Source organism: Phocoena sinus, chromosome 2, assembly GCF_008692025.1.
Source record: "Phocoena sinus isolate mPhoSin1 chromosome 2, mPhoSin1.pri, whole genome shotgun sequence".
In the NCBI taxonomy this organism is placed as follows: domain Eukaryota; kingdom Metazoa; phylum Chordata; class Mammalia; order Artiodactyla; family Phocoenidae; genus Phocoena; species Phocoena sinus.
The window spans coordinates 31711101-31725898 of record NC_045764.1 but is presented as its reverse complement, the minus strand read 5'-3'; the positions used below and the strand labels follow the sequence as shown (position 1 = coordinate 31725898).

General features: G+C 51.0%; 2 protein-coding genes across 2 annotated transcripts in view; both read left to right on the top strand.

Annotated features, from left to right (window-relative positions):
- APBA2 (amyloid beta precursor protein binding family A member 2) overlaps positions 1-14798 on the top strand; it is a 194118-nt gene that overhangs the window by 9282 nt on the left and 170038 nt on the right. The window lies entirely within an intron of this gene.
- LOC116749003 (NADH dehydrogenase [ubiquinone] 1 alpha subcomplex subunit 1-like) lies at positions 5364-5549 on the top strand. The gene has a single exon (XM_032622810.1). The coding sequence runs from the start codon at positions 5364-5366 to the stop codon at positions 5547-5549; it is 186 nt and encodes a 61-aa protein (XP_032478701.1).

The following is a 14798-nucleotide window of genomic DNA, read 5'->3' as shown; positions in this document are numbered from 1 at the left end:
TCTCAGGAGCCCCGAAAGCCTGGGCACGCGAGATCCTGCCCAGTCTTCCCCTTTCAGGCTCTGGTGGGCTGTTCATCCTCCGAGTAATGGTGGGTCAGAAAACATGTCTTACAGTTGCTCCCCTTTCCGGACATATGGACAGCCTGCTCTTTGCGTTGGCACAGGTGGGGGTGGGCACCATTCCCTCTCCGTGGCCCGAGGCTCGGCCTCTGCGGGGAGCTGGCTAGGACGCTGGTGAATGCGTCTTTCACAGCTTACTGCCGTGCGCTGGAGCTGGAAACTGCCTGCTAATTGTGGGGCAGTTAGAAGTCATGATTTGTTGGGAGAAAGATGCATTTGTTGGGGTGGGGGACTCTCCCTGTGTGTTGACCTCTCTGCCCCCAAGGGCCAAGTGGCTGCTCCAGGTGGGCACGGGTGGGGATTGCGTGCTGCAGGCGGGCAGGCCTGGGGCTCGCTCCCCTGACGGTTTTCATCAAACCCCGAATATTATGCTGCAGTTCGTGTTGACTGGTAGCCCAAACCGGCTTTCTTCCTTTACAGTGAAGTAGAGAAGCCAGACTTGGTGTATTTAATATCCGATATTTCATGGCAGAAAGCCAATGGTCACGCTGGTGGCGTGGCTGCCTCTCTGTGCTCACGCGTGGTACCCACAGCCATAGGTGGGCCGTCCCGTGCAGCCTTGATTAGCAGCTGCTGCCGACTGACTCAGGAGATTCTGTAAAATCCACGTGCATTTGTAGAAATACAAATAGAGTTTAATGTCCCAATGTAATGGTCACTTCCTTGAAGTGAAATTAGCTCTGGTTTCAAGGAAGTAAATGGAAGCATAACACCTTAATTTTGGGCTGAATTGTGTCTCGCTCACCTGAGTTCCCAACTACAAGCTGTCGTGCGTTTTCCTTATGGAAACTGTCTGGGCTGACAGAGTCCTGGAGGCCGTGGTGGGTGTTCATCATCCAGAATTCACGGCAATGCGTCACTCACATCCATCTGGACCTCACATCTCAGGCCCTGACACCAAAAACACATGTTCCCCTCCACACCGTGTGCTTCGTGGAAGGTGTTCTAACAAATTACTCATCTTAAAATAAAGCACTGTCCAAGAAAAAGGCAAACAACTGAGTAGAAAAAGGGACCAAAGACATTTCACCAAAAAGAAGGCCCAGTAACCATATGGAAAGGTCCTCAACTCCATTAGTCATCAGGGAGGGAAATGACAAATAAATTGTAAATGTTTTAGGGTTCTCCATAGAAACAGACCATTGTGTGTGTGTGTGTGTGTGTGTGTGTGTTATTTTTTTTGTTCTTTTTGGCTGCACTATACGTGGCTTGCGGGATCTTAGTTCCCCGACTGGGGATTAAACCCGGGCGATGGCAGTGAAAGCACCGAGTCCTAACCACTGGACCGCCAGGGAATTCCCTATATTTGGAGATTTATTATGAGGACTCACATGATTATGGAGGCTGAGAAGTCCCCAGATCTGTGGTCAGCAGCTGGAGGCCAAGAAAGCTGGTGTGTAGTTCAGTTTGAGACTTGAAGGCCTGAGGACCCAGGGGGCCCATGGTGTGAATCCCAGCCCAAGGGCAGAAGATGAGGTGAGAGGTCCCAGCTCAACAGTGAGGCAGCAAAAGGGGCGAATCCCTCCTTCCTCCATCTGTTGTTCTGTTCACGCCCTTAGTGGGTTGGACGCCCACCCACACTGGGGAGAGTGTCTGCTTTACCGAGTCCACTGATGCAAATGCTCTTCTCATCCAGAGACACACAGACACAACCAGAAATAATGTTTAATCTGGGCGCCCTGTGGCCAGTCAAGTTGACACATAAAATTACCCACCCCAATTTGATACCGTTACACACCACCAGAAGGGCTAAAATTGAAAAGAGCAGAAACTAGGCATTGAAGAGGTTGTGGAGCGGCCTCTGATGGTTGATCGGGGTGTAAGTTTATACAGCTGCTTTAGGAAGCGGTTTTGCAGTGTCGCCTAAATGCAAAACTGGGTGCAGTGTGCATATGGCCCCTAAAGATGGCAGGTCCCCATCCCTGGAACCTGTGAATGTGACCTTACATGGTGAAGCTTTTGCAGACGTGAGTTGGGACACTGAGATGAGGAGATGATCCTGGCTTATCTGGGTGGGCCTTGCATGCCATCACAAGGGTCCTTTTTTTTTTGGCGCGCCCCAACCAGGGAATCGAACCCGGGGCCCAGTCCTAACCAGTGGACCGCCAGGGAAGTCCCCACAAAGGTCCTTCCAAGAGAGAGGCAGAGGGAATGTAGACACAGAGGAGAAGACAGTGACCACGGAGGCAGAGATCGGAGTGATGTGGCTACAAGGCAGGGAATGCCGGCAGCATCGGCAACTGGAAGAGGTGATTCTCCCCTGGAGCCTCCAGAGGGAGGGGGGCCCTGCGAACACCTAGATTTCAGCCACTGAAACTGCTTTCAGATTCCCGGTCTCCTGAACTTGAGTTGGTCAAAGGCACGTGTTTGTGGTGATTTGTTCCAGGGGCCACAGGAAACTAATAGAGCCCTCCAGACGCATGCACCAGAGCATCCGTAGAAGCGTGGTTGTCAAACGACAGATGACCCAAGGTCCACCAGCCATAGACTGCTCTGAACACTGGGGCTTATCGCACATGGAAACCATCCAGCAGGCACTGCAAGTGTGTGCAGTGGCATGGATGAGTCCTGCCACGTGCTGTTGAGCCCAAGACCCAAACCCTAGAGTCCCTAGTCCCTACCGCGTGGCTCCACTGACGGGAAGGGCAACGGGCAACTCTCCCACGTCGGGTGGGAAGTCAGGGTGCCCTTGGGAGATGATGATTAGAGGGGGCACCAGGAGGGCACCGGGCTTCTGGAGGGACTGACAATGTCCCATTTCTTTCTTCTTTTTTAAGATGTTATTGATGTAAATTAAAACAATGTTGTTTTAATTTCTGCTGTTCAGCAAAGTGACTCAGTTATACATACATATTCTTTTTCATATTATTTTCCATTATGGTTTGTCACAGGGTTATTGAATATAGTTCCCTGTGCAATACAGCAGGACCTTGTTGTTTATCCATTCTATATGTAACAGTTTGCATCTGCTAATCCCAAACTCTCAATCCTTCCCTCTCTCGCCTCCCTCCCCCTTGGCAACCACAAGTCTGTTCTCTATGTCTGTGAGTCTGTTTCTGTTTTGTAGATATGTTCGTGTTGTATTTTAGATTCCACACATAAGTGATATCATGATATTTGTCTTTCTTTTATTTACTTCACTCAGTATGATAATCTCTAGGTCCATCCATGTTGCTGCAAGGACAATGTCCCATTTTTTAAAAAATTATTTTATTTTTGGCTGCGTTGGGTCTTTGTTGCTGCACGCGGGCTTTCTCTAGTTGCGGCGAGCAGGGGCTACTCTTCGTTGCGGTGCGTGGGCTTCTCATTGCAGTGGCTTCTCTTGTTGCGGAGCACGGGCTCTAGGCGCGCAGGCTTCAGTAGTTGTGGCACGTGGGCTCAGTATGTGGCTCTCGGGCTCTAGAATGCAGGCTCAGTAGTTGTGGCACATGGGCCTAGGTGCTCCACAGCATGTGGGAGCTTCCTGGACCAGGGCTCGAACCCGTGTCCCCTGCATTGGCAGGCGGATTCTTAACCACTGCATCACCAGGGAAGTCCCAATGTCCCATTCTTGATCTGTGTGAGGTTTGCCTGGGTGGGTTCTACTTTATGATAAGGAACTTTTCAGTGTCTATATTAAACTTCAATAAAAACTGAAAAAGAAAAAAAAAAGAGCAGTACAGCATCTCGGACTCTTCAGGGAGAACTTTCAATTGACTGACTCATGGCTTATTTTCCTGCTGGAACAATAATATCAAAATCAAGATTACATTTAATTTAATGTGAGATGATTAAATGTGGCCATTCCACCAAGTGCTTATTAATATTCAGATGCACATCGTATTTTCTAAATGAAATCAGAGTCCATAAACCCAAGTAGGATGCTGAGATCTATACACAGGTAATTGATATGGATAAGTTCTCTCCATGAGAGTTTTTCTTCCTGCACAAGGGCAGAGCTGTGCACTTAAGGAAAACCAGACACAAACAGCCCGAGCCCTTGAGGGTCACAGGCTCTGTGGTTTCAGGTGAGTGGGAAGCCAGAGAGCTGTAAGGAGATAACGGAGCGAGATGGTGTGTATGAACAGCTCCTTTGGGTCGGCCCAGAAACTGGGTGGGGATTCCGAGGGGCGCCCCCTGTCCAGCGCTCTCCAGGCCACCCTGCCCATCACACTGAGATCCTAGAGGTCCCTGCTGTCTGTGTCCACAGCGCCCCCTGGCAGCCTTCCCGGCCCCTCCCACCCCTCCAGTTGTGCTGGGTGACTGTCCATCAGGCATCCAGCTTTGGGCTGGGTCCCACGTGTGGTCATTGCATCTGAGCTTGCGCACACGTGGTCTCCTGCGCCGTCTGAAATAGACAAGACCCACAGCATAGTGGTCGCCTGTGAGGTGGTCCACAGAGATGCGAGGGAGGCCGGGAGGTGACACCTGGCCTCAGTGGTCCTAGGCATGCTCCTGGCTCCACTCTGCTGGACTCCTGGCCCAGTCCTGGTGCTGGGATAGCACGGAGGCTTCAGCCGTGTGGCTCGAGGATCAGAACAGGGGTCTGAGGGCTGTGCCTGGACAGGCGGAGGCTGGGGCCTGGGTGGCGCTGCACCCACCCTCCGGGGCCCGTGGGGAGCCAGCCTGGAGCAGCGGGCCCTGCAGCTCTGCTCAGCCTCTCCCCCAAGGTCCTGTGGCTGCTGTTTGTGATATGGAGAGCACCTCTGCTTGAGTGTGTGGGGTCCCAGAACGTTGTCCGTGGTTGGGATTTTAGGAGGGGGTCATATCTGTGGGTGGTGTGGTTCAGAAGTCTAGAAACGCAAATTCGCTGAGCCCAGTGAGTGCCCTCCAGCTGCACCTCCTGCAGCCTCCCTGACCGCACCGTCTGCAGTGCATCTCCCCGGCTCCCCTCTTACGTGGCCAGTGGGTGGAGGAGGGTGTGGGCCTGGGCCAGGAGCAGCTTTGCCCTGGATGGTTAGCTAGGGAGCTGGACTTCCGCCAGGGGCCTGCCCGCCTGTTGCTGCAGCCTGGCCACCCCGGGGACATCGGGACAGCTCAGAAGGAGACATTTCAGCGTGTGCAGAGGGAAAAGCACCACGCTGGGTTCTTGCAGGCACACAGGAAACGGGGTGGAGGAGATTGGACCCTCAGGGAGCTTTTGATTTGTGTGTGTTGGCCTCAGTGGAGATAAGAAGAAAGGGCCAGTTACCGGAAAGGGATTGAAGCCGGGTCACCTTTAAGGAGCTTGGAAGGAAGTGTTTGGCCTTGGTAACGGTGTCGCGATGTGGTTCGAGATTCTCCCCAGGATCGCCCTCATGGCCACTGCATGCACCCACAGGTTCACTAATGGGGGCGAGGAAAAAAGGGTTGCCCATGATTCATTTCAGTGGAATTCGATGGAAAGAGATAGGCGCATCTCTGGAGTTAATCGTTACTATGTGTCAGAGGGTTTGGAGAACATTGATTAAGGAAGCATTTTCTTGATTGATGAAAAATAACTCAGTTATGCTTGTCTACCCCTGCTAGAAGGTTATGCAGTGTATTTTGTAGTGTGTAATAAAAATAAAACAAAAAAGTAAAATAAAAAAAAAAAGAAGTAAGGGCCAAATGGGGCTTCTGTGGGGTGTGGCCACAAAGGGAGATACGGGTCTGCAGGAGGTGGTCCCTGCTGGTGTTGACTAACAGAAATGAGGGGGGACGGAACTCCCCCCTCTTCAAGCATGGGCTGTACCTGGTAACGTCCTTCCGAAGAGCACAGCCTGGAAAAGGGGAAACAGAGGAACTTGACAGTGGAGAAACCTGATAACCCTGCCTCGGCCACGGGATCCAGGTCCACCAGCAGTGATGCGTCACCTTGATGGTGTGCCCCTCCATGGGATGTGATGGGGATGGCTCTTCAGCTCCGTGGCCTTTCTGCCCAAACCCCAAATCTAATCACAAGGAAAACAGCAGTTCAATTCCAGCAGAGGGGCGTTCTATCAAATACCTGAGCAGCACTCCTTAGAACAGATGAAACCGTAGTTTCACCAAACTCTGAGAATCTGTTACAGCCAAGAGAAGCCGAAGGAGACAGGATGTTTAAATAGAATGGGTGGGATCCTGGAGCAGATAAAGGACACTGGGTTAAAACCAGGGAAACGTCAATAGAACGTAACCTTGGTTAGCAGTAACACACTGATATTGGTTCGTTAAATGTAACAAATGTGCGACTTGGATGTAAGATTTAATGACTGGGCAAATCGGATGTGAGGGTATTCTATGGGAACTCTGTACTATCTGCACGATTTGTTTGTAGGTCTACAACTATTTAGAAAAAAAATGTCTTTTGAGAGAAATTGGAGGGCAGTTTGAGTCCCGTCACCCTGGGGTTCCTGGCAGTGGGACCTGGGCTCGGAGCCTTGCTGTCCATCCCCCTGCCCCCGCCCAGCTCCAGACCCTTGGCTTTGTCGTCCCTGTTGGTCTTCCTTCTTTCCTCTCCACATGGAACCTTCTTTCCTCTCCACATGGAACCTGAGGGAAAGTTCAGTCCAGTACTTAGAATAGATTTTTTTAATGCCCCAGATTTCTGGGTGCTTGGAAAGAACCAGCTTCTCAGATGCGGTCTGCGCGGGTGCTGGGGGCCATCCCCAGGTGAGATAAGCCCCCCCCACCGTAAGTTTGCTGGCACCCTGCCCAGGTTTCCTCTGTCTGACAACTCCAGAAAGCAGTGCCCTGGGCCTCTGCTTCCTTCTTTTTTAAAAAAAAATTTTTTTTTAAATTAAAATTGAAGTATAGTTGAGTTACAATGTTGTGTTAATTTCTGCTGTACAGCTCAGTGCTTTGTGACCACCTAGAGGGGTGGGATAGGGAGGGTGGGAGGGAGGGAGACGCAAGAGGGAAGAGATATGGGGACATATGTATATGTATAACTGATTCACTTTGTTATGAAGCAGAAACTAACACACCATTGTAAAGCAATTATACTCTGATAAAGATGTTAAAAAAAAATTTCTGCTGTACAACACAGTGATTCACACACATATATATATATATATATATACACATTCTTTTCTTTATATTCTTTTCCATTATGGTGTATCACTGGGTACTGAATATAGTTCTCTGTGCTGTTCAGTAGGACCCTATTGTTTATCCATATATAATAGTTTGCCTCTGCTAATCCCAAACTCCCACTCCACCCCTCCCCCAGCTCCCTCCCCCTTGTCAACCACAAGTCTGTTCTCTATGTCCATGAGTCTGTTTCTGTTTCATAGATAAGTTCATCTGTGTCATGTTATAGATTCCACGTATAAGTGATATCATATGGTGATTGTCTTTCTGACTTATTTTGCTTAGTATAATCATCTTTAGTTGCATTCATGTTGCTGCAAATGGTATTATTCCTTTCTTTTTTATGGTATTCCTTTGTATATATGTACCACGTCTTCATTATCCATTCATCTGTCGACAGACATTTAAGTTGTTTCCATGTCTTGACTATTGTAAATAGTGCTGCTGTGAATATAGGGGTGCATGTATTTTTTCGAATCAGAGTTTTCTCTGGATATATGCCCAGGAATGGGATCACTGGATCATATGGCAACTCTATTTTTATTTTTTTGAGGAACCTCCATACTGTTCTCCATGGTGGCTGTATCAATTTACATTCCCACCAACAGTGCAGGAGGGTTCCCTTTTCTCCACACCCTCTCCAGCATTTATTGTTTGTAAATTTTGGGGGGATGGCCATTCTGACCTGTGTGAGGTGATACCTCATTGTAGTTTTGCTTTGCATTTCTCTCATGATTTCTGCTCCCTTCTTATGTGTTGAGGTCCTGAGACGGCTGCCCTCCCCTGATCAGCCCTGGGTCACTTCTGTGAGTGACCAGTGACCATTTTTTTAGGGGGTGACATTGCTCACAGCCGACATCATGGACCAAAGCTGATGTGTGTGCGGTTGGCAGTTCAGCCAGGAGGCAAAGGGGAGCTGAGCGTCTGTGTTTCTGGGCTGGCTGAGGCTTCATGGCCAGCGCTGAGTAGGTGGTCGGGACAGCTGTGTTTCCACAGGAAGGGTGGCCTGGTGGGGACACGGGAAAACAGGTCCAGCCGGCAGCTGGAACCCTGGTTTGGGGTAATTACATCTTCTTTAACTTTTGTAATGGTCACTTCCAGTATTTTTGGAGGAGGTGCAGGATTCAGAGGAAGGAGTGAGCCCCGCAGGGGAAAGAGAAGCCCAGTCAGGACCCCGTTTTGTAAATGAGCCCAAACAGCAAGGATGGAGGGTGGGAAGGGCTTGTCTGGACCCGGCCTGCCTCCCGAAGCACCCCACACGCTTTGCAAGATGACGTGAGTTACGGATGAGATGATCCTCGCACAGGGTTACGGTGGCATTGGGCACGTGGGAGGCGCTCGGTGCGGTGGGGCTGGTGTCTCCTGGGGGAACGGGGGACCCGCACTGAGAGGGTCAGTCAGTCACGGCTCCTCACAAATCCCTGAGAGGAAATGATTCCTGTGGGTCTCACGGCTCATCTGGATTTTAGGACAAGATCATGTTGAACCCTATGAAACGGCTGTTTTCGTTAAGTCAGAAGGGGTCAAATATAAGCAGTGTCATATGGCTTAATGCAGTTGTTTAGTATTAAAGCAGTTTTGGGCAAGAGAGAACACTTTTTCTTTTAACAACTTTAGTTATCGCAAGCCTCCCAGTTCATTGTATTAGAAAATAGAGATCAGCAAACAGGAAACTTAGACATCCTGGATTTTTCCTGCAGTGGGGGGTGGGGGGAGGCATTGTTCACGCGGGTTCTTCTGTGTGCTTGGCACGTGCACAGCTGCCCACACGCCTCTCCCTCCGCTGCGCCGGGGGCCTCTTTCTTCAACCCGCAGCGATGGGAGTTTGTCCGTCGTGCACTGACCCGTGCCCCTCGCTTGGACATTGGGCTTGTTTAGAATGTTTTTCTGCCCTGAACGATGCTGTCATAAACACCCTGTAGCTCTGTTTTTCTTTTTTCTGAAATTTATTTATTTATTTACTTATTTATTTTTGGCTGTGTTGTCTTAGTTGCTGCGCGCCGGCTTTCTCTAGCTGCGGCGAGCGGGGGCTATTCTTTGTTTCGGTGCACGGGCTTCTCATTGCCGTGGCATCTCTTGTTGCGGAGCACAGGCTCTAGGCACGCGGGCTTCTGTAGTTGTGGCACGTGGGCTCAGTAGTTGTGGCTTGCGGGCTGTAGAGCGCAGGCTCAGTAGTTGTGGCGCACGGGCTTAGTTGCTCCGTGGCATGTGGGATCTTCCTGGACCAGGGCTCGAACCAGTGTCCCCTGCCTTGGCAGGTGGATTCTTAACCACTGTGCCACCAGGGAAGCCTTTTTCTTTTTCAGCAGGTCCCCGTGATTCTTTCCTTATGGTATATTTCCAGAAGTAGAATGGCTGGGCCTAATGTGAAGGCTGCAGATTGACCTCCAGAAAGGCTCCATCGCCCACAGACCCTGTGTGAGGGGGAGGGCCTGCCTTGCTTCTCTCCCTTCCCCTTTCCTGTCCTCTGCCTCCTCCCTCCCCTCTCTCCCCAGCCCTTCCTTCTCTCTCCCTCTCTTGTCCTCCACAGGAACATTTTCTCTCTCCTCCTCCCCTCCCTCTCCCCCTCCCCTCCCCCTGCTCCTCCCCCTTCCTCCCTGCTCCCCCTCCCCTCCCCCATTCCTCCCCCTCCCCTCCCCCTCACTCTCCTTTCCCTCCCTCTCCCCCTCCCCTCCCCCGCTCCTCCCCCTCCCTCTCCCTCTCCCTCCCTCTCCCTCCTTTGATGCTGCACCACTGAGCAGGGGTCCAGCAAATAGCATTCCAGCTGACCACCCTGGGGGGCCTCCCAGCACACAGGCTCCCTAGGGCCCCTGGTCTGGGGTTTGCTTTTGGGGTTTTGAGAGGAAACCAAGAACCCATGGGGGAGCCTGTGGGGAGCTTCAGAGGCTTCCCTGTGACACACAGGCTGATCCTGAGGTGTGATAACATTCTTCCAGGGAGACATCCCTTCCCTGAGAGCACCCCACCCCCATGCTGGGGGTGCTGGGGTGCTGACCCCATGGGCGGGGACCCGAACCCTGGGCTCAGAAGCCATTATTTATTTAAAAAATACCTTATTTCCCTGGCGATTTGGCAAATGGATTGACGCCAGGCCCTCTTCCTGAACCACCTGGGACCACCCCGGTGCATGAGTCAGGCTGGTCGCCACCATGGGGCCCTTGGCCTGGTGTCCTGTTGCCCCTATGCCGTTGGCTGCCCTGAGAATCCAGGGAGAAGCTGCTGCCAGATCCAGCGGCCCCAGGAGGGTCTTTGTCCTCCTTTCACAGAAGCAGTAGATTCGTGGATTCGCTCTGTTGAGCTGGAAGGAAGAATTTTTAAATTTCCTCCGGTTGAAAAACCCAGAATGGAACAATCTACATCAATTCCCTCAAACTGGACTTGTAGGCAAGTACTTGGAGAAATGGACTATTTCCTATGCATGGAAGCAAAGTCTGTGGGAACCTCCTGGTAATGAATTTTAAAGTGCTTGTCTACTCAGTCTCATTCCCAAATCCTGAGAGTCTTAAAAACCAGAAGCTGGAGGCCTGGGGGGTGGGGGGCAGGGCTCCCCACTCTGAATGGTGGGGAGGGGGCAGCTGGGGAGGCCCACCCTTCTCTGCTGCGGTTCCCTTCCTCCAGGTCAGCAGCACTGTTTGGCAACAAGCGTGACCGTCTCTTTTACTTCCGAAGATTCTGAAATTTAGGAGTGGTTTTGAGCCCTCTATAGGTAGATGCCGTGTTCTGACATGCAGAGTTTCCACGTATCATTTCATTACCAGACAGTGAAAGAGCTCGTAATTAACATATGGAGATATGCCATCTCTGTGTTTCAAATATTGCCTTCTAATAGTGATCTCGTGTGTGTAGAGGACAGAGCCATCTTCTGGCCGCAGAGCATGGGGTGGAAGGACCCTGGCCTCGTGGGTGGGATCTGCAGTCTGTCGGGCTGGGGGAGCCTGCCCCGGGCTGTGGGCTGCAGATGGGGTGTTTTGATTATTGCCGCCCCATCTTCCAGGAACCCCTTCCCCTCTGAGGTTCCCTGACACCCCATTTCTGGCCACGTTCAGGCTCACTTTCTCCACTCACACGAGGGTGCCCAGCGGGAGGAAGCGGCAGGGCTTTCTGTGCCATCTTCAGAGCTGATGGAAGTGGAACCAGGCCAGCCGTGTCAGAATTTAGTGGGGGAGCAGCTAGCAAGAAAACCCACTCTTTCCCCGTGGCACCAGAAACTCTGGTTAGAGGGATGGCCAAGAGTAGGAACAGGACGTCCACCGTGGACAGGAAGTGACTCCCAGCATGCGGAGATGGAGACCAAGTCCAAGGGCCCCGGATGGGAGACCAGGATGAGTGAGGTCTGATGCCAGGGGGCAAGTGGGTCTCGGTTATTTGAGAAGAGTGTATTTCCCTGATCAGCGGGACAGGAGTTCCGTTTCATTGGGGTCCTTCCTTCCAGTTTGGGATGGATTCTGGAATGGTGGTTGTTTTTTTTTCTTTTTTTGGCCATGCTACACGGCTTGCAGGATGTTAGTTCCCCCGGCCAGGGATTGAACCCAGGCCCCCTGCATTGAAAGCGCAGAGTCCTAACCACTGGACCGCCAGGGAAGTCCCTGGAATTTGTATTCTAAGTGATAAAAAGGGGCAGGCGACTTTTCATGGCGGTGGGGTTAGCTTTGTCAGGTCCCCCTGACCTGGAGAGGTAGTGTCATTAAAATCCGGTAACTCAAGCAGTGCAGTATGATTAAGGACTTATTTATGTCATTGCGTTTTACTCGAAAATTTGAAATCTGTTAAGGTGACTTTTAGGATTCTTGGTGTGGGTCGGGGACAAGTCTTTGTGTGGGTGGGTTTAATACCTTCTTGTGTGCACCTCGTTTCCTGGGAATCACTGAGGAACCACTCTTTGATTTTCAATTTTAAACCCTTATCTTCCGACAGTCAGCCTCATCCAGAGCAGAATGGGCTGCAATTACAGTCTTCCTAATGGGATGGGTTTTATTTCGAATGAGTGGACTGCGACAGCATTTCACTACGTTCGTATATGACTGCTCACAATCGCCCATTTTTCTTTCGTTTAATGGAAAATGTGTCGCTGAAGCCTGCTTCACAGTCCTGGCCCCATGGTGGCCTGGGCGGATCCTGGCTCAGATCTGAGGCCACCTGTGTGCATCATCGGACGGGCCAGCCGTGGCCCAGTGAGGGAGGGCAAAGGAGGGGCCTATGTGGCTTTTATTTTGCTGCATTTTGTCCGGAAACATTTCGTATGCTGGGCCGAGTGGTTTTGATTTGGCCTTCAGCGGGAGCAAGGTATAGCAGGATTTCACGGGCTTCTGTGATGGCCAGAGATGCTGGCCAGGATGCAGAGGCAGGCGGGTGCCAGGTGGGATGGAGGTGCAGGTCCCAGAGAGCCTGGCAGGGCCTGGCCATTCTCTGCAACAAAACTGTTCGCTTTCAGTGACATTGGAGCGCTGGGATCGGGGTCCCACCGTCGACACGACCGCTCACCGCCTCTCCCCATAGCTGGCTCGTGAAATGTTCCAGAGTCAGAGAGTATCTGAGCTGTTTGTTGTAGTGTCTCAACTTGGGAGAGCTCAGTCACCCTTTCAGCCATAAAGTCTGCCTTTCCCCAGAGGAGTAGATGCCAGAGAAGGTGTGTTTTCTATTTGAATCAACCCTGATGCAGCCTCGGAAGTGCCAGAAAGGGGATCTCGCCTTGACACATGCAGATGGGAACCCTTTCATTTCCAAAGTCTGTTAAAAAATCTTAATGCTTGTTAAAAAAAAATCCACTTTACCATTGGTAAAAATATCCTATTGTGCGTTTGCAAATGATACCTCTGCCTCTCTCAGGTGCCCCGTGAGTGTGGGGTGCTGCTTCTGAACGAGGCTGGAGCCCCTGGATTTTCCGGAGCCCCCGGCCTGGCGCATCCTGTGAGCTGCTTGTGCCGTAGAAAGGGCAACTCTCCCCGCTTTTGGTAAGAAGGGCCTCTGGGCTCCTCACCATTCGGAGAAGCAGTGGAGTATCTTCTCTGTCTCCCACCTCATCCTCCCGGAGTGAGTGTTGCTCCTTGTCCCTTGACAGTCATTCCACCAAAGTTATTTTTTTTTAAATTTTTAATTTTTTAAAATTAAAAAAATTTTTTTTTGTTTCCGGTACGCGGGCCTCTCACTGTTGTGGCCTCTCCCGTTGCGGAGCACAGGCTCCGGATGCGCAGGCTCAGCGGCCATGGCCCACGGGCCCAGCCGCTCCATGGCATGTGGGATCCTCCCGGACCGGGGCACGAACCCGTGTCCCCTGCATCAGCAGGCAGACTCTCAACCACTGCACCACCAGGGAAGCCCTACCAAAGTTATTTTTTAGACAGAGGCTTCTCTTTCGGTTGCCCCAGGCCCGGGGCCCCTCCACGGGGAGAGGAAACATCTGGGAACATCAGCTGATGAGACGGCTGTTGCGCCCCCCACTCTGTCTTCTGGCATCAAGGAAATCTTAATTTTTTTAAGTTTTTAAAATTGTGGTAAAATATACATAGCATGAAATGTACCACTTTAATCATTTTTATGTGTACAGTTCAGTGGTATTAAGTACAGTCACTTTGTGGTGCAACCGTTACCACCATCCACCTCCAAAACTTTTTCATCTTCCCCAACTGAAACTCTGTCCGCATAAACACAAACTCCCCATTTCCCCCTCCCCCAGCCCCTGGAAACCACAATTCCACGTCTAAGTGAGGTCACCTACGTAGTGTGTATTTGTCTGTCTCTGTCTTATTTCACTTAGCATAATGCCTTCCAGGTTCATCCACAACATCACAAATGATAGGATTTCCTTCTTCTTTTATCTGTCTATCTATCTATCTATCTGTCTATCTTGTTTGGCCACGCCTTGCGGCCTGCAGGATCTTAGTTCCCCAACCAGGGATCGAACCCATGTCCCCTGCAGTGGAAACGCAGAGTCCTAATCACTGGACCGCCAGGGAATTCCCTCCTTTTTTTAATACTATATAGTAATCCACTGTGTGTACGTGTGCGTGTATACATATATGTATATATATATGTGATATATTCTTTATCCATTCATCTGTCTATGGACCCATATTGCTTCCATATCTTTTGCAGCGAGCGGGGGCTACTCTTCGTTGCTGTGCTCGGGCTTCTCATTGCGGTGGCTTCTCTTGTTGCGGAGCACGGGCTCTAGGTGCACGGGCTTTAGTAGTTGTGGCTCGCGGGCTCTAGAGCGCAGGCTCAGTAGTTGTGGCGCACCGGCTTAGCTGCTCCGCGGCATGTGGGATCTTCCCAGACCAGGGCTCGAACCCGTGTCGCCTGCATTGGCAGGCGGATTCTTAACCACTGCGCCACCGGGCAAGCCCCCTGCTTCCATATCTTGGCTGTTGTAAATAATGCTGTAATGAACATTTGAGTGCAGATACCTCTTTGAGATAGTGATTTCATTTTTTTTTTGAATATATACCCAGAAACAGAATTGCTGGATCATATGGTAGTTGTATTTAAAATTTTTTGAGGAGCCTCCACACTGTTTTCCATAGTGGCTGCACCAATTTACATTCCCACCAACAGAGCACGAGGGCTCCCTTTTCTCCACGTGCTCATCAACGCTTGTTATTTGTTGTCTTTTTGGTGAGGGCCATCCTAACAGGTGTGAGGTGATACTTCACTGTGGTTTTGATTGGCAT

Coding starts and splice junctions, on each gene's coding strand:
- LOC116749003 (XM_032622810.1), top strand. CDS start 5,364: ATGTGGTTCGAGATTCTCCCCAGGATCGCCCTCATGGCCACTGCATGC.